At 51.5% G+C, this 19,930-nt stretch overlaps 9 protein-coding genes across 9 annotated transcripts; 5 read left to right on the top strand and 4 right to left on the bottom strand.

Moving 5' to 3' along the window:
* Nucleotides 1-553: 553 nt before the first annotated feature.
* On the top strand, nt 554-1,529 carry DSM5745_05329 (nucleoside-diphosphate-sugar epimerase family protein; the record flags this gene model as incomplete). Its single annotated transcript, XM_026747345.1, has 2 exons — nt 554-805; nt 870-1,529. The coding sequence occupies 2 exons, from the start codon at nt 554-556 to the stop codon at nt 1,527-1,529; spliced, it is 912 nt and encodes a 303-aa protein (XP_026604825.1).
* A 205-nt stretch (nt 1,530-1,734) lies between these two features.
* On the top strand, nt 1,735-3,593 carry DSM5745_05328 (putative C6 transcription factor; the record flags this gene model as incomplete). The annotated part of the gene is made up of 2 exons (XM_026747344.1): nt 1,735-2,160; nt 2,217-3,593. 2 exons carry the CDS (start codon nt 1,735-1,737, stop codon nt 3,591-3,593), a joined length of 1,803 nt encoding a protein of 600 aa, XP_026604824.1.
* Nucleotides 3,594-4,516: 923 nt separating this feature from the next.
* Nucleotides 4,517-5,506, top strand: DSM5745_05327 (Sec63 complex subunit SEC66; the record flags this gene model as incomplete). The annotated part of the gene is made up of 3 exons (XM_026747343.1): nt 4,517-4,616; nt 4,725-5,029; nt 5,093-5,506. The coding sequence occupies 3 exons, from the start codon at nt 4,517-4,519 to the stop codon at nt 5,504-5,506; spliced, it is 819 nt and encodes a 272-aa protein (XP_026604823.1).
* Nucleotides 5,507-6,166: 660 nt separating this feature from the next.
* DSM5745_05326 (uncharacterized protein) lies at nt 6,167-10,201 on the bottom strand (the record flags this gene model as incomplete). Its single annotated transcript, XM_026747342.1, has 2 exons — nt 6,167-7,127; nt 7,368-10,201. 2 exons carry the CDS (start codon nt 10,199-10,201, stop codon nt 6,167-6,169), a joined length of 3,795 nt encoding a protein of 1,264 aa, XP_026604822.1.
* A 1,407-nt stretch (nt 10,202-11,608) lies between these two features.
* Nucleotides 11,609-12,256, top strand: DSM5745_05325 (putative NADH-ubiquinone oxidoreductase 178 kDa subunit; the record flags this gene model as incomplete). The annotated part of the gene is made up of 3 exons (XM_026747341.1): nt 11,609-11,728; nt 11,797-12,035; nt 12,100-12,256. 3 exons carry the CDS (start codon nt 11,609-11,611, stop codon nt 12,254-12,256), a joined length of 516 nt encoding a protein of 171 aa, XP_026604821.1.
* A 247-nt stretch (nt 12,257-12,503) lies between these two features.
* DSM5745_05324 (protein-histidine N-methyltransferase) lies at nt 12,504-13,830 on the bottom strand (the record flags this gene model as incomplete). The annotated part of the gene is made up of 3 exons (XM_026747340.1): nt 12,504-13,166; nt 13,236-13,565; nt 13,672-13,830. The coding sequence occupies 3 exons, from the start codon at nt 13,828-13,830 to the stop codon at nt 12,504-12,506; spliced, it is 1,152 nt and encodes a 383-aa protein (XP_026604820.1).
* Nucleotides 13,831-14,326: 496 nt separating this feature from the next.
* Nucleotides 14,327-15,728, bottom strand: DSM5745_05323 (cystathionine gamma-lyase CYS3; the record flags this gene model as incomplete). Its single annotated transcript, XM_026747339.1, has 4 exons — nt 14,327-14,899; nt 14,949-15,396; nt 15,464-15,549; nt 15,606-15,728. The coding sequence occupies 4 exons, from the start codon at nt 15,726-15,728 to the stop codon at nt 14,327-14,329; spliced, it is 1,230 nt and encodes a 409-aa protein (XP_026604819.1).
* A 786-nt stretch (nt 15,729-16,514) lies between these two features.
* On the bottom strand, nt 16,515-17,445 carry DSM5745_05322 (DNA-directed RNA polymerase III subunit RPC25; the record flags this gene model as incomplete). Its single annotated transcript, XM_026747338.1, has 7 exons — nt 16,515-16,559; nt 16,613-16,787; nt 16,836-16,899; nt 16,955-17,041; nt 17,110-17,206; nt 17,280-17,378; nt 17,434-17,445. 7 exons carry the CDS (start codon nt 17,443-17,445, stop codon nt 16,515-16,517), a joined length of 579 nt encoding a protein of 192 aa, XP_026604818.1.
* A 457-nt stretch (nt 17,446-17,902) lies between these two features.
* Nucleotides 17,903-19,866, top strand: DSM5745_05321 (CCCH zinc finger protein; the record flags this gene model as incomplete). The annotated part of the gene is made up of 2 exons (XM_026747337.1): nt 17,903-19,627; nt 19,684-19,866. 2 exons carry the CDS (start codon nt 17,903-17,905, stop codon nt 19,864-19,866), a joined length of 1,908 nt encoding a protein of 635 aa, XP_026604817.1.
* Nucleotides 19,867-19,930: the final 64 nt, after the last annotated feature.

Raw genomic sequence — 19,930 nt, 5'->3', positions numbered from 1 at the left:
TCGATTAGTGTAAAGAGATTAATGTCGGATATTCAGAATTGTTTCCTTTCCTCCCCATCATCATGTCATCATTTGTATTGTCCTTATCGTCTATTCTTTATACCTACCTCTATTTCTGACCTAGGGTTGTTCTTGGTGCCGCGTCAGCATGTCCAGAGGAATGGACTGTTTCGTTCCGCTTCTATCTTCGCATGGATCTACCTGTATTATTGAAAACCGAATCTAAATCTTTAGATATCCGTGTTCCACCATTGAGAGTCGTGACTGGTCGCCCTATTGATCCACTGTGTAGATTAATCAGCCGGCTCCGCTCTTTGGTCTTCGGCGTCGAGATCAAGCCCGAGCACCGACTGATGATCTAACACTCGTCCATGCACCGTAGAGTCTCCGATGCATTACACAATGTCTCGAAGCATCGATTGCGAGCGTTTATGGTTGCAACTCTCGCATCTCCTGTGTTTATATAAGACGTGAAACTCCCACATTCACTTCTATGATCTGTCGCATCTATCTACAATACCGAGAACCATATATCGGATACAAAATCCACACTATGAACGCAATACTTGTTACCGGTGCCACAGGCAAACAGGGAGGCTCGCTGATCAGAACCCTCGTCGCCAAAAAGGCTCCCTTCGAAATCATCGCCGTCACCCGAAATTCACAGTCGCCCTCGGCCCAGCGTCTCGCCCAGTTATCGTCAAACATAAAACTGGTCGAAGGGAACCTTGATGACCCAGCGGCAGTTTTTAAGAGCGCTCAGAAATCTACCAAGTTTCCTATCTGGGGTGTCTTTAGTGTACAGGTACGTAGCGCATCATAATCGTCCACCCAGACACTGGAACATGCGCTCACGGGAGAACAAGCAGGTAGCCATTGGCAATGAAGCTCTAGAAGAGGCCCAAGGCAAGGCCTTGATTGATGAGTCCCTGAAACAAAAGGTCAAGTTCTTCGTGCAGACCTCCGTCGACCGAGGTGGTGAGGCGAAATCGCCTAACAACCCAACGCGCATCCCACACTTTATAAACAAGCATAACATCGAGCGCCACCTGATGGACAAGACCAGTGTCAAAGGCAATGAGATGCAGTGGCTTATTCTGCGTCCGGTAGCGTTTTTTGAGAACCTCGTCCCGGGCTTCTTCGGCAAGGTCTTTGCGACATGCTTCAAGATGGCACTGAAAGGAGCGCCGTTGCAGCTAGTGGCGACCAGCGACATTGGATTCTTTGCTGCTGAGGGGTTTCTGCACCCCGAGCAGTACGCGGGTCAGGGGATCTCGATTGCTGGCGACGAGTTGACCTATGACCAGTTTGTGGGAGTGTTTGAACGCAAAACTGGGCAAAAGATTCCGTCGACCTTTCGACCGCTTTGCTCGCTTTTCATGGCTATGGTGAAGGACATGGGGTACATGTTTCAGTGGTTCCACGATGAAGGCTACAGGGCGGATATTGCTGAGCTGAAGAAAATCCACCCTGGTTTGAAAGATTTTGGGACTTGGTTAGAGACGGAGAGTGAGTTTATGAAGCGGTGATGGGGGCCTGGTTCTATTTGTATGAGATTTAAGTAGCCCTAAACTGTATAGTAATGGTATGTGTACCTTTAAGGAGTATAACAATTGTGCAATGGTCTGATTAATCAGCACTTCTACGGTAATGCGCTTATAAAGTTTCCTTGCACATAAACTTCGATTCGTACTCGCCATCTACACAACTTCGCGTGAGAATGGATACTTCAGTATGGAATTCTCCGCCAGGCCAAGTCCACGAACGGTCAACAAGGAGGCCGACGTCTCAAAACGCAGCTGCACTCGATGCAATCAGAAAAAGCTCGGTTGCGACCGAAACCACCCCTGCGGCCGCTGCTTGAAAGCTGGGGCTGAATGTCTCTACCCAGGAAACAAGCGAGCACCACGGAAGTTGAAACGTCCTCCGATATCTGAGATTATTGACCAGCTTGGGGAGCTGCAGGAGGAGGTCGAGCGGCTACGGTCAGCTTCTGGTGTGCCCTCGGCTGAGCCTGTCGGACATTCGCCTCAGCCGGGTCATGGCATCGATCATCACGGTCGTATTGAGTGGCAAGAAACCGCAAAAGGTAGACTGGTGGTTAGTGGTGGAAGAAGTTGGTATGTGGGTGATGAGGCCTCGGTTATTCTTGGGGACAAGGTGCGTTTGTCCAATACTTCTATGCGAATCTGGTCGACGGCTGATTGTGCTGGTAGATTCAAGAGCTACGAGAGCTATGTGATGGGCACTCTGACGAGGAGAGTATGGCGCATGCCTCTAGCCCTTCTACGAAACCAATGACTCTGGTAGCGACCAAAGGGTTTGATCAAACTGCGAACCCGAATGTAGATAACAACCGGTATCTACAACTGCCACGAATTCAGACATTATGGCGGATCTACCAGGAAAACGTCGCGCCAATGATCGCCATTCTGCATGTTCCGTCAATCAGTGCTAAGCTGGGAGAAAGTTGTGCAGAATCCGAGTCAGAATTGGAGCCTGGGTATAAAGCTTTGCTCCTAGCAGTTGGGTTCGCTGCCGTGGTGAGCATGACGACGCAGCAGTGCCTGTCCGTCCTGGGCGAGGATCATGATGCCTGTATTCACGAGTACAGGGTTGTCGCGGAGCAGGCTCTGGCAGAGGCCAACCTGGTCAGCACCACGGACATGCAAGTTCTACAAGCTGCAGTCTTGTTTCTGTTGTGTCTGCGCCGATGTGCTGACTTGCAGCTCATTTGGGCTCAAGCCGCGATCGTGGTTCGCGTTGCGCAGCGCCAGGGACTTCACCGCGATGGCCAGCAACTGGGACTGGCCCCATTCGAAACGGAGATGCGCCGCCGCCTATGGTGGCACATTTGCATTCTCGACATGCTCTGTTCGGAGGACCAGGGAACTGACACGCAGATTTGGCCGGGGATGTTTGACACTAAGCTTCCCACGAACATCGACTGTAACGACCTCACACAAAATATGCCTTCTCTGCCCCTTCCACAGAAAGGCTACACCGATATAGCATTATGCATTATTCAGTGCGAGATTATGCCTGTTTTGCATTGGTTCGGCAAGTATGTAGGCCATAACGCACAGCAGGCATCTTCTTCTGAGAAGGAGGAGCTCCTATCGCACCTTGCGAATCGTTTTGAAACCGAATACCTGCATAATCTCGACTTCGACAACCCAATCGAATGGCTAACAGCCGTTATTGTGCGCCTTACGCTCTCCAAGGCCTGGTTAGTGCATCGTATCAGCACGTCAACAGCGCACCAAGGCCCCGACGCGGCGGCAGCAAACGATGAAATATTCACCATGGCCATTGAGATCGTCAAGTTTGCGATGTTGCTTGAGAGCAACAAGACCACCACGCAGTGGGCTTGGCTTGCCGGTACCTACAAGCAACGGCACGTCGTGGCGTTCATCCTGTCCGAGCTCTGCGAGCGGCAAATTACGCCAGAAACAGATTATGCCTGGGGCGTTGTTAGGCAGTTATATGACAAGTGGGTACGTGAGGGTACGCCGAGCAATGCGATGCTGCAAGAGCCCTTGAAGCGCTTGATGGAGCGCGCGGCTCGTTCGCGCGACCAAAAGACTCACTGAGATTGATTCAGCTCGTACAACATGCGAGACTTCTCAAGAGTTCGACTTTGGCATGTACCTAACGGTGCGCCCTATCTCATCATTGGAGAAGTGTTTCGATCATCCACAATGCGCTATAGTTATGGTCGGTCTGATCAACCCAGATTTACTAACCTTGGGCTCAGAAGCCGAGCATCGGCCATGCACCACGTCATTAGGTAAGGCAGTCTGCATCTTGCAAGCCTTCTTAGGAGCACAATACGTGTGTTGGCATCTTTGTGTGCCTTAGACAGAACCTAGATGAGTTATCACTCATCCTTAGCCCTTTGAATCTCAGGCGACCGTGGCAAAGGCTGGAGCTTTGCATCAAAGCCACTGTTATTGCTACCTGGGCGACAATAGCGCACGGCTACCATTCTGAAGGCCTGCCCGGCGACTGGGCCCCAAAGCTGACCTGATTAGCTGGCCCTCAGAGTCGGAACCATGTCAAGGAGTACAGAGACAGAGGGAGATGAAGCAGAAGGTTCAGGACGTACACATTCAATGGTCCAATGGAAGCTTCGCATCGCCTGAGATCAGAAATAATTCCATATGAATAGAAGACATCTCGAGTTACTGTAGAAGAAGTGGTTGACTACGTTTGGTGGAGGATCAGCGGAGAAAGTACGGCCTGGACATGTGACAAGGCCAAGACACCAGCCTGGCCTTTGTAGCTTCATTCAGGCCAGTGAGGAAGTCAACCCACACTCCCATTCGCAACACCTGCAGCTTTGCTCTCTTGTTTCTTTCTTATATTGCACTCTCCTTTCTCCTGTCGCAGTCATTTCCTGCCCTCTCTCCAAACCCACGAGCAAGCACCTGCTATGACCGACTAAACCCGAACCAACAACCGCCGCTCCGACACCTACACGAATCCCGCCCATACACTTACAAACCAACACACAATGGTCGACTGGGTCACCCTTGTCGTACCTTTCGCGTATCTCAGCGTCCTAATCGGCTCCCTCGCAACATTCTCCTCCCTATACCGCAAGCGCAAAGCCAGTACGTCTCGTTGCGCTCTTCACATTCCCCTATACGTCCACACACGGCATAATAGACACAACGCTTGGTTGAATACGAATAAGTAACTAACTGCGTTTTCACAAACAGGAAAGGCCACATCCCTAGAACCATGGTTCCCGGCACATCTCCAGCGCGACATTTACTTCTCCCTCCTACATCTTGACCCGCCCGCATCATCAACAGAGAAAAAGGTCGCGGTTCCCGAGTCCGTCCTCAAAGCGGCGCTCATCCGCCGCGCCCAAGAAGATATCCGTCGCGTCATGGCCCTCCGTAGCCAGAAGCAGGCGCTTTCCGTGCTTCTCCAGCGTGGCAGCGTAGGCGATGACCTGTGGCAGAGATTTTTGCGCGCGGAGAAGGAGATGGAGGATGAGGTGCGGGATGTCGTTACTGAGGTATTTCTTACTTTTACTCAGGTGATGAGAACTGAATGAGGGAATGCTAATCGATCTCAACAGGCAAACGCATACGCTCCCAACTGGGGTCAAGTAATCTTCCAGTCCGCCAACGAAATGGTCAACAACGAGATCGTGCGTGAGCGGTTAGAAAAGCACCAGAAGAAACTCTATGAAGAGAAGGCGTGGTGGGAGAAGAAGAAGGCTAGCATCCAGGAGGGGTTCATGAAGGAGTTGGACGCTGAAAAGCCGGGCGCTGTCACTGCTGCTCCTGCCGTTACCGTAGCGCCGGAGGTCGCTGAGGACAAGGAGGGTGAGGTCGAAGCTGAGGCGTCTGCGCCGGCTGCAGCTCCCCCGGCACCGACGGTTACGGAGAGCGACGAGGATGCAGTGCTTGTGGAGGCTGATGCACAGGCCGAGAGCGCCGGGCCAAAGAGTCCTGGTGGGGGGAAAAAGAAGAAGAAGGGCAAGAAATGAGTGCGGTTTGTTCAAGAACATAGATGAAGCATCGTTTTTAGATGGTTGCATTTTGTGTTCTTTTCATCTGTTAAAACTTACTTCGTCTTATGTTTTATGAATGGGTCTTATACACAATTCACGGTTATCCCGGTGACGGGGCTACTTTTCGATTGACGTAAGAAAGTCCACTATAGTAGTGTTATTACTGTAAGCCAGCAACTAGACCTTAAGAGAGAAAAATCAACGATAAACGACGAAGATCCATATTCCTAACAACCAATCGCTCCATACATGGTTACCCTGATACACCCAAATGCCAGATGCTAAATCGCTGAACTGCAGAGCAAAAAAAAAAGATAGATATATAATATGTATTTGACATAAGACAGGACCAAGAAGAGAAAGCAACAGCAAAGTCATGATCGAACACATAGTGTTCATAAGAAAGTCAGTCTGGAAAAGGAGAAAGTCATAAGTGGAAACAGCCAAGTCAACAATGGATAATAGACTCGTCAACCTGATTCAGAAAGAGAAGGACAAACAAGAAGAACGGAAAGCAAGAGTCCATGCACACATAAACCCAAAACAAATAGACAAAGGAAAATATCGGGATTAAGGAATGTGTGTCACTAGTGACAGATGTTCAGCATTGAGAGTTCGATCAGCGAACGAGACTACCTACGCAGTCCCAAAGTTGGCCCCAGTTGCACCGTCAATTAGTGTATCTTGCGAATACTGGACCCGAGGCGAAGGGGGTTCGTAATAGGTCGATGCCCGCGAGAGTCTTCCCGTCGGCGGCGAGGGGCCTCTAGCCGCTGGACCATCCGCGGACTTGCCCGCCAATTCCTGGAGGCGTGCAAGGATGGTAGGCGAGTCTGAGTAGAGCACCGAGCCGCGCGAGTAAGTGCAGGGGTCCGCCTTGCCCTCGCCACCGACAAAGTCCTCGTGGGCTGCTTCGCGGATGATTCGAGGGAAGGGACGCAGGACAACGTGGCGCGCGAAATCTGCTGACTTGGGCGAGGATCGGCCAGAGGCATTCTCCTTGGTGGTGCCGTACTCCTCCCAGTCTTCACCGGGGACACTGCCGTCTTCGGGAGCGGGAAGGGCGGCGATGATGAGTTCGCGCTCGACCCGTGCATGCCTCCAAGTCTCGGCGGCGAGCTTGACGATCTTGCGGATACTTGTGAGGAGGCCGTCCATGCGGCGGGGGTCTGCGAAGTGCTTGAGATGGTTGCTGATTTCGTCGACGATTACGGCAGCCACGACGTTGATGGACTCCTTTGCGTCGGAGGTGGTGTAGGCGGCTTTGAGGGTTTGCTGGCGCCAGAAGGCCTCGCGGCGGACGGACTTGCGGCGGATGTCCATGGAGAGCATCTGGAAGAGGATGTCTGCCTTGTCGTAGCGGCGGCCGAGGGTAAAGAGGAAGGGGTGAAAGATGCGGTATGTAAGTGTTTTGGAGACGACGTGTTGGACGTACGCGGAGCGGAGTTCGCGAGACGCCGGGGTGTTGTCAAGGAACGAGGGGAGCTCGGCCGGCAGTTTGGAGAGGACCTCTTGGGGAGGATCAATTGGCAAGTACGAAAAGTGTTCCTTAGAGAGCGTCACGATGAGACGTTGGAGTTGATCGAAGCAGTCCAGACTAGATTCATACGTATCAGAACAGGTACATTTATAGCGTTATCGACATGATCGTGGTTTTCGTAAACATTCTATGGTGATGACAAAGGAAAGATATAAGGAGCGGCGAATGCTGTCGTGAAAGAAAAGAAGATATGGACAGAAATGAAATATCGTCGGATGATTATATCGCAAATGAAAATCGCAAAAAAAAGAAAAAACGAGACTGAGACCCGAACGAGTCTCAGGCTAGGCAACTTACAAAAATGAATCGCCTTTCGTGTTCTTGAGATCAGTGGCTTCTCCGAGACTGTGGAGAGTCTTCCTCAATCTGTCGCAGTCGTTGTCCAAATTGTTGATAGTAAGCCGCATGTTGTCCACCGAAAGCTGGAGTTGTTTCTCCTTGGACAGAAGATCCTCCTCCAATCGCTTGTTCTCTTGCTCGCTGTTGGCGAGCTCCTCGGTTTTCTCAGAAAACTGAGTCTCCAAGCCAGTCTTCTCCTCGTTCCAAGCGCGCTCCATCTCGGTCACCTTCTCCTGGTGGCTGTTCTCGAGAGATTCCACTTGCTCAGTATGTGCCTGTCGAGTGTCTTCCAGTTCCTTGTGCTTGTCCTCGAGTTCATCATGGGTAGTTGCGAGCTCGGTCAGTTTTGCGTCGAATTCGGCCTGCAGGATGTCGTGCGATTCCTGCATCTGCTGTTTCTGCTGTTCGTACTCGGTCTTCATCGCTTCTTGCTGCTCGAGCAATTCGCTTTCACGAGCCGCCAAGGCCTCTGCAGCTGCCTTCTCGTCTTCAGCCTTGATTTCCTCGAAAAGCTCGGTCAGCTCTTGCTTCTGCGTCGCGAGAGCTTCTTCCTTCTCCGCTTCTTTCTCGGCTCGCTGCTTCTCCAGCTCCTGGCTGTGTGTCACACGCTCTTCCTCAATTTTCTCGTCCAACTTCTTGATCTGCTCTTCGAGTTCGGCTTTCTTTCCTTCCAAGGTACCGATGGACGCTTCGGATTCCGCAAGCTTTTCCTCCATATCCTTCCTCTTCTCCTCCATATTGCCAAGTTCCATCCGGAGTTCATTGATCATATTCTTCAGCTTGGTAGCCTCTTCGGCGCTTTCGTTTGCAGTTTTGCGCAGCTGGTTCTGAAGTGCTTCGATGAAAAACTCCTTATGCATCAATGCTTGCTTGTGCTGACTTTCCATTTGCTTAAACTCTGCTTCCCGAGACTGTAGCTTGGTCTTGGTATGCTTGTAGCTTCCGAGAAGGCGATTGATGTCCGGGATGGCTTCCTGAATCCTGTCAAGGAGCTCTCGCGCATCTTCCTGGTCCGAAGTTATGATTGGACCTCCTCGACCAGAACGATCATGTTCGTTACCATAGCCTGAGTCTCTCATGCCTGGGTATGAATTGTGCGGTGCCATAGGACCTCGGGGAGTATGATGTGGGTGCGACGTTGGCTGGTAGTAGCCGTACTGAGGGGGGAAGTACCCAGCAGAACTCATAGCAGGTGACTGATACGCAGTGGCATAGCTGTGGGATACCGATGGAGGAAACGATGGAGGCATTGGCGGTGCGGACGCGGTATGTGGAGACATCACCGGAGATGTGTACGCATGTGCCAGCGGGCTGCTGGCTTTGGGCAGTGGAGACGAGGGCTTGCGGGTGGTATGCGACGATGGTGCTGACTTCTGCCGCGGAGAATAAGATTGATCCATGGGGTATGACGGGTGGTACTGAGGAGAGGCACTGGGTGGCGTCGGGGGTGCCGCTCTTGGAGTCGGGAACGCTGCGTCTTTCACGGGCGGAACATGTTGAATCTTGGGAGATGCTGGAGGTGGAGTGGGTGCAGCAGGCGGAGGCGGAAAAGCATGTGGTGAATCGGCGGTGTCGGCCACGCTAATTGCAGCAGGCGATATTGCGCGCTGCATAGGTGAAGCGGATTTGTATGACGGGGACGCAGTCTCCGGCGCAGGGGACTGAGGTTTCGAGGCAGGCGGAGTGACCTCCTGTGTCGGCTCCATGGTGTTTTCAGCTCCCATGACGGGCTCGACAGTCGCAGCCGGTTCAGGCTCAGCTGCAGCCTCAGGTACTGTCACCGGTTCAGGCTTTGGAACAGGTTCGGGCTTTTGCGCCGGCTCTTCTTCTCTGACAGGTTCAGATTCTTGAACAGGCTCGGGTTCTTGAACTAAATCCGGTTCCTGGATAGGCTCAAGATCCTTGACGGACTCGGCTCCCTTGAGGTGCTCGGGTTCTGTCTCAGGGGCTGACGCGAGGTCTACAGTAGGAGCTGGCTCGGTTGATGTAAAATCGCCAAAGGGGTTTGTGAAGGCGTGAGGAGTGTCAGTGCCGTTCTTTGGGATAGCAGCCTCCTCTGCAACAGGTGAAGTCTTGGTCAAGTTGTCTTCCTCCCAAGTCGGCCAAGGTTCAGTAGGTTGGGTTGTCGAAGTCTCTGGCGCGAATGTAAATGTAGGCGATTGCGGTGCAGTAACTGGCGTTTGTTCTGATGGTTCCACAGAGCTGCTCTGTTGAATCAGTGTATCGTCGTGGTCGTTCTTCGCTGTAGCGGTGTCTAGTTGCTCCCATGCGCCCAGTTCCTCGTGGCTAGGTTCCTGTATGAGCCCAAACTGGGTATCGAGCATACCGGGAAATTGATTCGTCGGAAGTTCAGGTTTGCTTATTTGAGTGAAGCCATCGTCTTCAAGAGGTGTTTGGGATGAGATGTCAAAATCAAAGGGAGGCTGGACTTGCTCGACAGGCTGTGCTTGTTCGGGGTCTGGTTCTTTCTCTGGCGCAGACTCGAATACTGGTTCAGGCTCTGGCACAGATTCTGGCGCAACTTCTGGCGCAACTTCTGGCGCAACTTCTGGCGCAACTTCCGGAACAGTCTCTGGGATAACCTCTGTCGCAACCTCTGGCGTAGCGACAGGCGCCTCTTCTGTTGTAGGAGCGACCGGTAGCTCAGATGCCTCTTCAGGTAGAGGTGTATCTGTGGCTACCTGTTGCTGCTCAGGCTCGGTAGCAGGCACTTCAGATTGAGGAGCCGGAGCATCCTCCTGGGCCTTGCCCTTTTTAACAGCTTTCTTGTTCTTCTTGCCTGACTTGGCCATGGTGATGCACGCCCAAGCTCAATCGATAAGAAGAGACGTGTTTCCAGTAGCCTGGTTACCGAAGTCTGTCAGTTGATGTTCGAGTGGACCAATGTTGAGTCAATTGAAAAGTGAAAGTCACTAGGTATATTTCCAGATTGATATACGTACAGACGCAGGCTAAAGGAGGTCCATGCAGGAGTACTCCGTAGTGACAACGAAAAGGCGAAGAAAAAAAGGAGGCAGGGAAAAAATGGAGCAAAAAAGCTGCGCGTATGCGCAAATAGTCAGGGACCACGAAGGCAGAAGTCGGGTGGCAGCAGATGAGTAGTATGCAGACTCGAGAGCCAGAAGCAAGTCTGAGCGGATATGTTTCTCAAATAATGGAACTCTAGAGTAGAATCGAACAGAAATAGGATAAAGGAGAAGAAAGTATCAACTGATGGCCCCTGTCAACTTGTCAAAGCGACAGCCCGACGAGCGAACTGCACACGACCAGCGACTCCGACTCGCCTTGGGAGGGCTAACATTGATTCAGAGCGGACCGAACCGTGGGGTTGAATTGTTAACCTGTCCCATTCAGTGAGTCAAAACCAGGCAGGAAAGGCATGGGCATGGCTTCAGGAGCGAAACGGTGAAGCCAATGTGGACCGAGGGCTTGTATACGCTGTGCAGCAACAACCCAATTATCGTGCATGATCCGAGAAATTTGGGCATCAACGACTGGGCGTTTGAGGGTCAGCACGAAATACCGGGAAAAAGAAAGGAAAATCTTAGGAAGTCGAAGTAGCTCTCAAACGCCGAAAGAGAGGTTGGGCTGTGGAGTCTGCAACGCTAAAGCTGTATAAGCGGTGACATGTTGTTCGTCTTGTCCTGAGACGATCAAGCGCGCATGAATTGGCAAGGAATAAATCCAATTGAATCGCAGCTCCGAAATAGCTGTGGAGAGCGCAGTCATAGTGAGGCAGATGGTCGGATTAGCCATGCATGAGCACCAGAGCAAGCCTAACTCTCATTGAAGGGCCATCATTAAGGAGCGCCAACACAGCAGCCAACCCAACTGACTACCCACATGTCGGGGCGATTTTGGTCATCAGGACCAGAGGAGCTAAGGACGGCATAGCTGCCATAGCAGGTTATCTCATTATTCTGATCACATCCAAAAGTACATCTTGGGCGATGAAGCGAAGAGAATGAAGCTGAATAGTTGGAGACTCAGACATCAAGATGAAGAGCAGAAGCAGAAGAAGCCCTGATTTAGACGCTCAGACCATCAGACGACCGGCCAGCGCCAAGACCATGGAGCTGCGCTAGCCCGGTTAATCCAAGCACGTGACTACAGCTATCCGGCTCCGCGTCTTCGACCTCAACTCCCACTTCGGTGACGGCATCAGAATTATCGCGCCGCCAATTGTCGCCCTCCACACCATGATTCTTGCCCGGCGCTCGGCCGTTTCGGCGCGGCTTCTACTGCGAAACCAGCAACCCCGACGATGCGGCTCACACACAGCTCACCACCATGCCGAGCCTGTGAACGAAAGCTTTGGCGTAGGTCCATCCCTAGGACATCTCTGCGACAACCAATGACTGACAATTGCTTGTCTTGAAACATACAGCGTAGCTTCTACGTCGCCGTCGGTACTTTCGCTTCCTGCTTTGCGCTCTACCACTTCACAAAGTCCGGAAAGGACACCGAATTGTCCATTACCCGCCTCATCCAGAAGTGGACTCCCTCGGAGAAGGTCTTCGAAGAGAGAAACGCGCTTCACACCGCTGCTGCTGAGAGGGCTGCCCAGGACCGTCATCTTTTTCTCAGTCAGCGACCCAGTGAGGCGTATGAGTTGAAGAGCCCGGAGTACGTTGCTGTCCTATCTGCACCCCTACGGAGAAGAGCACAGTTGTACTTACTGTCGCGGTAGATCGAGCTTCCACCCCGGCCACCCGTACAATGTCATCGCCGGCAGCAAGGCCGACTTGAGCGAGGTCATTGCCCACTACGAGGCCAAGAACCGGAAGATCGAGGAGGCCCGTGTTGCTCGTATGCAGGACGGCAAGGTTGTTTCTATTTATGATTAGATATGGGTTTGCTTTTGTGGGGTTTCGCAAAATGCCAGTGATAGACTGAGAGTCAGGCATGTTGTACATATAGCCAAAGTCTACATTTCGTCCAATCCCTTTCCTTTGTTCTCATGTCTATCTCAATCAACTTCAGGTGAACTGTGGCCCGGGATTGACCTAGTGCCCTAGCACTGCGCCGATACTCGCCTGCAAACGACCACTTGAATGTTATGTGTCTATTTGTGCTTATTATCGTTATATAACCCTATTGACTTGCCCTAACCTCCAGAATAATCCTCCCAACCCCAGCAGATTTAACATCCATCCGCTCTTCCACACCTACCTCAGCACCCGCTACATCCCTTAAGACAGCTAAGAACTCGTTGACACCTCCTCCAACGCCGAAGTAGACCTTCTTCGCAGCCACAAGCGCCCTACTCCCGCCAGACTCCGAACGAAGTAGTAACGCCAACAACGTATCTGAGAAAGCAAGCAAGGAAGCAGGTGAGTAAATTGTCTCACTTGCGAGAACCAACGTCTTGTATCCCGCGAGCTCCGGCGTTGAAAAGACCAGGTCCACGAATGACGGCGACCAGGCGCCAGAGATGAAAGAGACGGTGATGCCTCGATGCGCGAGATCAGCTCGAAAGCGCTCTAGAAGCTCAGGTGTGATGTCTAGCATTTCATCTTGACCTTCTGCATTGTCTTCTGCTGGATCATCGGATGTCGGTGTGGGATTGCCGTGTGTGATGAAGTAGTTCCATGTCAGAAGGAGATTCGGCAGAGTTACCAGGCGCAGGACGGCGGAGTTGTAGTCTGCAAATGTGAAGTGCATCCGTCTCTTCCCTGCTGAGGTTGGTGTAGTCTCTGCCTCGGCGAGCAACTGGGCGAACAACGCCAGCGAGGGCACAGCCGTCCCCGAACCAAGCTACCATAGATACGTCAGCACGTAAGTCCAGCCAACAATACGGCAACCGCTAGAAGAGAGAGAACCAACCTCAACAACATGTCCGTCCTGATTCCCTAAGCCCACACCTTCCCCAATTACCAAGGTGCCCAGATCAATAGAGCACTCCCACGTCTTGAACCCACCCTCGTAGAAATTGGGCGTGATGTCACCTTTCTCCAGACCGGCAATCAATTCGCCGTTCTGCTCTTCCGCACTATCCTCCACCATCAGCTGAGCACGGATATCAAAAACATCTCGGCGGGCAACAGTGACAGTGGCTATTCCATTTCCTGTACTCGTGCTTGGTCCCGCAGCACCATCTTTTGCGGGAGATATAATGCACGTGCTGTATGATATTTGCGATGGAAGTGTGGAGAGCTGTGGCATCGTTAGCAATGCGCCTGACAACAAGCCGTCTTCTCTCGATATTGTTCGGCATATGAAGCTTTAGAGGGGTACCACTAAGAGGAAACACGATTCTTACCCATTCATCAATCTCATGTTTTTGAGCCTTGACAAGCTCTGGGAGCGTCGAGGCGCCGGCTTCTTGGATGTTGGTCTCAGTGGCATTGTTGACCTCATTCTCATCAACATCGATATCGATATCGTCACCAGAGAAGCCGAAACTGAATGCGGATGCCATGATTACACAAGCAGCTATACGGCAGACAGCACTAATGTAGGTGCAATGGAAAAATAAGCATATATCAAGTGTTATGCAGTAGCCCTCACTCAAGGCACGGTTGGCTGGCGATACATGGATTAGACTGATTTCTCAGGCGGTGCAAATCATGAATATAAGCTCCTACCTGGATGCTAAAAGGTTCAATAGAGCTTTGACAGCTGCACTCAAAGGCCGTGAATCTCTAATCAAATATCAAATTCTTGGTAAAATTTCGCGGCATAGTTGGATAGTTAGTTATGCTGATGACTAATCATGATGATTGATGAAGGAAGAGTGAGTTCGCATGGCCAGCGATACCAATACTGGACTTGGTGCTTGGATAATTTGCTGTGATCAGCTGGTCAGAGTTGGTCATAGAATAATGCGGGCACTCAGATTGACTCCGTAAACGCCATGAATTGGTCTATCAGTGTAGGCTCTATTTCTTTATCACAATCAAGTTCAATATCAGGATTTAAGCACTTCCATTCTCCGCCGCAGCCACAGCCCTTTCAAGAGCCTGCAGTGTATCGGCTGTGAGATCTTCCACATCCTCAATTCCGCAGCTCATGCGGACTAGGTCATCGAAAACACCGGCAGCTTCACGCTCTTCCTTGGGAATTCCGGCGTGGGTCATGCTGGAAGGCACCTCGCAAAGACTCTCAATTCCTCCTAAGCTCTCTGCAAGTGTGAAGATATTAGTGTATTCGCAGAAGAGGTGGGCAGCCTTCTGGCCTCCCCGAATCCGGAAACTCAGCATACCACCACCCATTCCCTTGCGATGTTGCTTAACGGCGATTTCACGGTTCGGGTGGGAAATGAGACCGGGATAGTTCACAGAGATGACATGAGGCGAGGACTCGAGCGCCAGAGCGACAGCGGTAGCGTTTGTGGTAGCTTCTCGGGCACGTAGATGCAGGGTTTTGAGACCACGGTGAGCCAGCCAGCAGTCAAAGGGAGATGGCACAGCTCCGATGGCATTCTGGAGGAAAGTGAAGCGCTCTTTCAATTCGTCCGAGTTGAAGGCTGCAACGCCCATCAAAACGTCCTAACACTGTCAACAAGAGCGCGAATAGATCCGATGAAAAATGACTTACGGAATGGCCGTTAATGTACTTCGTGACGGAGTGGATCACGACATCCGCGCCGTGGTCCAGAGGATTCTGAACGTATGGGCTCATGAACGTGTTATCAACCACGACCAAAACTCCATGGCGATGTGCTGTCGCGGCGACTTTGCTGATATCGACCAGGGACAAGGTAGGGTTCGACGGGGTCTCAATCCAGACCAATTTGGTCTCGTTTGGCCGGATCAGCTTTTCCACATCCACTTCCAAAGATGAAGAAAAGGACACGCTGACGCCGTGTGCCGAGGCGACCTTGGTAAAATATCTGTGTGTTCCTCCATAAACATCTGAGACGGAAACGACATGCGAGCCTGGAGCTAAGGAGTGGAGGATCGTAGCCGTCGTCGCAGATCCGGAGGAGAAAGCTAGGGCATATTTCGCATGTTCGAGAGCAGCCACGGCCTCTTCAAAATTGTCTCTGATTGGAGTTAGAAACTTAGGGTCCTTCGGCAGATACTCTCCGTAGAGCAATTTGTGGAGCCTACCGGTTGGGGTTCGAGCTTCGGGTGTACTCATACAGCCCTACAGGCTTTCCAACGCTTTCCTGGGCAAATGTTGTGGACAAGGATATCTGGCACAGTCAGCGCCTGCACGGAAACAGCATATACGTTGTAGGCGCAAACCTACAGGTGCAATGACAGCTCCTGTAGTAGGATCGTGAGGCGCTCCAGCGTGGACAGCCTGCGTCGCAAACTGGCGCCGCTGGGATGTGGTCGAGTCGCCGTTCTCGCTGGGAAGCGTCATCGTCATCGTCACGAGACTTGCGAGGAGAATGAATGAGCAAAAGGAACCTCTAAAAAAAGAAGAAATGATGCACTTTAAGAATGCAGTCGCAATATGCCTTCTAACAAGAAGATGTGTTAACAAAGAAATAATGGCCTGCCCTTGGATGGCAGGGGCAGCTGCTGTTTATACTGCAAGGTATTTGCGACTGCGACCGCTGATTTGTAATGTCAATTCTTCCACCGTCGCAGACTGAACGGCACTATCCAGCGAGAAGGTTCTCAGCATTTATAATAGAATTGTGCCCGCCTGCGGAGTATTTTCCTCGTCCGAGTTTCTTTTACGTTGCATTGCTCAGGACGGCCGTATAGTCGCTCGATCCGGTCCCACGCATCCCGCAATCAAGCGATAACTGACACTCGACTCCACTGTCAACACGAGTCTATCCATTCTAAACTGCTACTATCGTCGGATCTGCCCCGTTGATAACCGAGACAATGGAGATCGCAGTTTGCACTAATGCACTGTCCCTCATACCATGCTTTAGCATTTAAAAAAAGATTGTGCCTGGCGCTTTCACCCTGTGTTGAGGCCAGGCGATGTCGCGTTCAGTGCCCTCAATAACGTCATCATCTTCCAGCCTCAACCTGATACGGATGCATGAGGTAATGATCTAATCGGGTCCTTGCGTGCTCGACATGGAATGTAAATCATTCATAGTCTATTATGCGGGTCATACAGTCATTCAGACACAGATACGGAGTACCAATGCTATACAATTGCTTTTGTGGCGTCAGTCGGTGAGTGGTAACTCTACCACCAGGATATCGGTCCTAGACCAGCCATCTGCATGGATCCCTGCGATCTGTTAGTAGGGTGGAATTCTAGAATATCGGTAAGCTTGTACATACGATAATCGAATACGGAGGCTTGCGATCGACTGGAGCGCCATCCCCAAGATCTGGAGCATTAGGAATCTGGTCATGCCATTCCTCCATTTCGACACGGAAGCGGACAACTTCTCCTACATCAAAGTAGAAAGTTCCTTCTTCGTTTTCCCAGATCCAAACCTGGTCTTGGTAGTCACTGCTTCGGGTCAGTTACGGCCAAGCAGAGTCAAAAAGAGACTCTCACAATCTAGCGCCTTCCAGAAGAAGGTCTGGAGGTACGAGGATGTCGTTGAAGAATTCCACGCCGACTAGTGTCGAGTTAGTCGACATACGTTCTAAAGGCAGGATGAATTTTGTCATTACTTTTGATGCCATGCTCGGTAGCGCTCGAAATCTTGCCCAACACAATCTCTCCCCTGAATGGGCGAAACACAATGAGCCGGAACTTCACTAAATATACATCAGTCAACCAGGCACTCAAATGGAAAAGCAGTAGTTTGAAGACAAAGGTAGCTCACCGTTCACATTGACAAGTCCATTCCCATGACCAATCAAGCCATCTGATGACTCTAACAGGTCATAGAAGCCAATACAAAGCCCAATCTTCTGGATGACCTATCATTATAGTTAGCATTGATGTCTCTCAAGAACAGATCTCGAGACCTCGAGGACATAGATATAACCATACTTTGTTGGCGTACTTCTCATTAATGTTGTCCTCAAGGGCAACGGAACTATATTTGGAGAAATCCTCTGGGGAAATCTGGATAAGATCTGAGATTGTGGTCTGTGTAAAACTTGTAAGTCTTCGTCCTCCTTCCCCGATCAATTTGCGCACTCACAAGGATAAACATGGTGCTGGAACTTGGAAGAGACCGCGCGACAGCAGATTGAAGATCTCTATTTCGATGTGTTACGTGTAAGGTGAAATTGGGTTAGAAGCGAGGCCCATGTTCAGCATTTGACTCCGCATAAATTTTGTAGATAATCCAAGATAAGACTCATTTGGCCATGCTGATATTCCGTTCCTGAGCTCAACGCCCAAGAGAACAAGAGGATAGCAGAAGACTCACAAATCCATGTCCTCCGGCCAATCGCAGCCACAGGATCCACCCGATTTTTTTTGTCTGTCAAGCTGAGCACGTGATTGGTCTAGCTCCTTCCTTGCCGTCGGAGCGGGCGAACTATCTGCATTTGACCCGCTTGATGAAGGGGACTTTTGACCTGCAAAGCTTTGTCGCAACCGTTACAATGCTGTGAGGATGGGGTGCATGCTCTTTGTCTTTGAAGATCGACCGAGATCTCCCCGAAATGAACCCTCAGGGATTCTCCTTCCCTCCGCCTCCCCCCCCGCCTCCTACACAACAAAATCCGCCGCAACAGCAGTATCCTCATAACAACGGGTATACGCCATATGGCCAAAACCACCATGGTCAACGGGGTGGCCGTGGGGGCAGTGGTGGTCAGTTGAGGGGCCGTGGAAGAGGATATGGGAATAGGGGTGGAGGCAGAGGAGGTAATTTCATGAACTCTGATACGAACCGCTCTGGTAGCTATACGGCAGCTGCTGGTGGCTATGCGCCCATGACCTATTTAGGGTATCCGACTCAACATGTGCCAAACCAACATGCAGGCATCTCAGTAGCGCAGTATACGCAATCTCCTTCGCATAATTTTCCGAGCACCGTAACGGGAAATTCATTCGCCTCTACATCGCATTATCCGCAACCCGCGGCTCATGGGACGACTTATCAACATCAACCGAGCTATGGCACGCCGCATGCAACACCTACTACCCAACAACCGCCCGCATATCCCCCGGCATACCCGACTCAGCATGCTACGTCGTCACTTCAGCCGACAATGATGGGTCCTCCGATCCACTGGGGCTTCGAGAATACGGGGCATTCGGGATCATTTTCAGGGCCGCAGCGTTCGAACCAACGGGTAGCGCGCCAGAACAATGCCCACAACCATCAGAACTCTCATGGAAAACATGCGAACAAGCGTGACCACGCATCAGCTTTTGGGAAGCCCCAATCGACTGCCCCACGAGTTCCGGCACCACCTCCTGTCCCTAGCTTCGGCAATCCTTTACCTTCGAAACCCCCTACACCTACCGATTCTTCACGGAAACCGAAAAAGAAGAAGCGAAAACATAATCAGCTAGGGTTAACACCGAAGACGGAGGATCATGAGTCAAGTGAGGAGGAAGACGATGCCGACGAAGAAACTAGGCTGGCTGCGGGCGGTGCAGGAGCTGCCGCTGCACTGCAGGTTACCTACAGAGGACGAACGTCGAATCTACAGTCCCCTCAAGACATTGCAGCTTGGATTGCAGAGCGCAAAAAACGCTTCCCCACTCAAGCGAAGATCGAAGAGAAGAAAAAGGCCATGGAAGAGGCGAAGAAGGCAAACAAAGCCAAGCAAGAAGCTCAGCGGCAGCAAAAGGAAGCACGCAAGCTAGCGACGGCTCGTGCAAAGAAGGAACAGGAGAAGAAAGAGCAACCTCGAGACTCTTTAGATCCCGCCGATGCAGCCGCAAAGGCCAAAATGAAGGCTGAAAAGTTACGACGGAAATTAATGAAGGAGGAGAAGCGGATAGCACAAGCAGAGGCTGATGCAGAACGCGCCCGCAAGCGCGACGAGCCGCAGGAGGGCTCGATACCTACTGCAGTTCAAGCCGACAACCAAACACCCGCTGTCCATGGCGAACAAGCTAATGAAGATTTGAGCTCTGTTAGCTCCGAAGATAGCGACTGGACCTCTTCAAGCGGCTCTGACCTATCATCGTCAGAGTCTGATAAAAGTGATGATGACGATGATTCTCCGCCGGACCAAGCGACATCACGCCGCGAGGGTCCGGAGCGAGTTGCGCCGCCGGCCCGAGATGAGAAGAAGCGTGTATGCCGAAATTTTGCTCGGAATGGCCGTTGTCCTCGGGGAAAGGCATGCAAGTTCATACATGAAAAGCCCGAACGCGGGGCCAAAACAAAGCCTGTTGAGAACAAGGGGCGGAAGGGTCTCCTCGAAGCGGTAAGTGCCATTTGAATTGGGGAAGTTTTCATGAATGCGACTAATTCCATGTCCAGCTCCTTGACCGCCAGAAAGAAGATGAGAACCACAAACTCATGGAGACGATCATGTGGTTAGGCGAAAATGGACTTCTTGACGAACCTGCGGCTCAACAAGCTGCCTCTGCGGTCTCTCAGCCCCATCAATCTCATGCTTCCACCACGTTGGATAGCGCAAGTGGCTCTCAGGATAATAAGTAACCATACTGACTGAGGATCGCCAACCCTCGGAAGGGACGGCGCTTGTAGGAAGAACCGATGTTTT

This window comes from Aspergillus mulundensis (genome assembly GCF_003369625.1).
Source record: "Aspergillus mulundensis strain DSM 5745 chromosome Unknown scaffold_4, whole genome shotgun sequence".
In the NCBI taxonomy this organism is placed as follows: Eukaryota; Fungi; Ascomycota; class Eurotiomycetes; order Eurotiales; family Aspergillaceae; genus Aspergillus; species Aspergillus mulundensis.
This window is presented reverse-complemented; position numbering and strand designations above follow the sequence as displayed.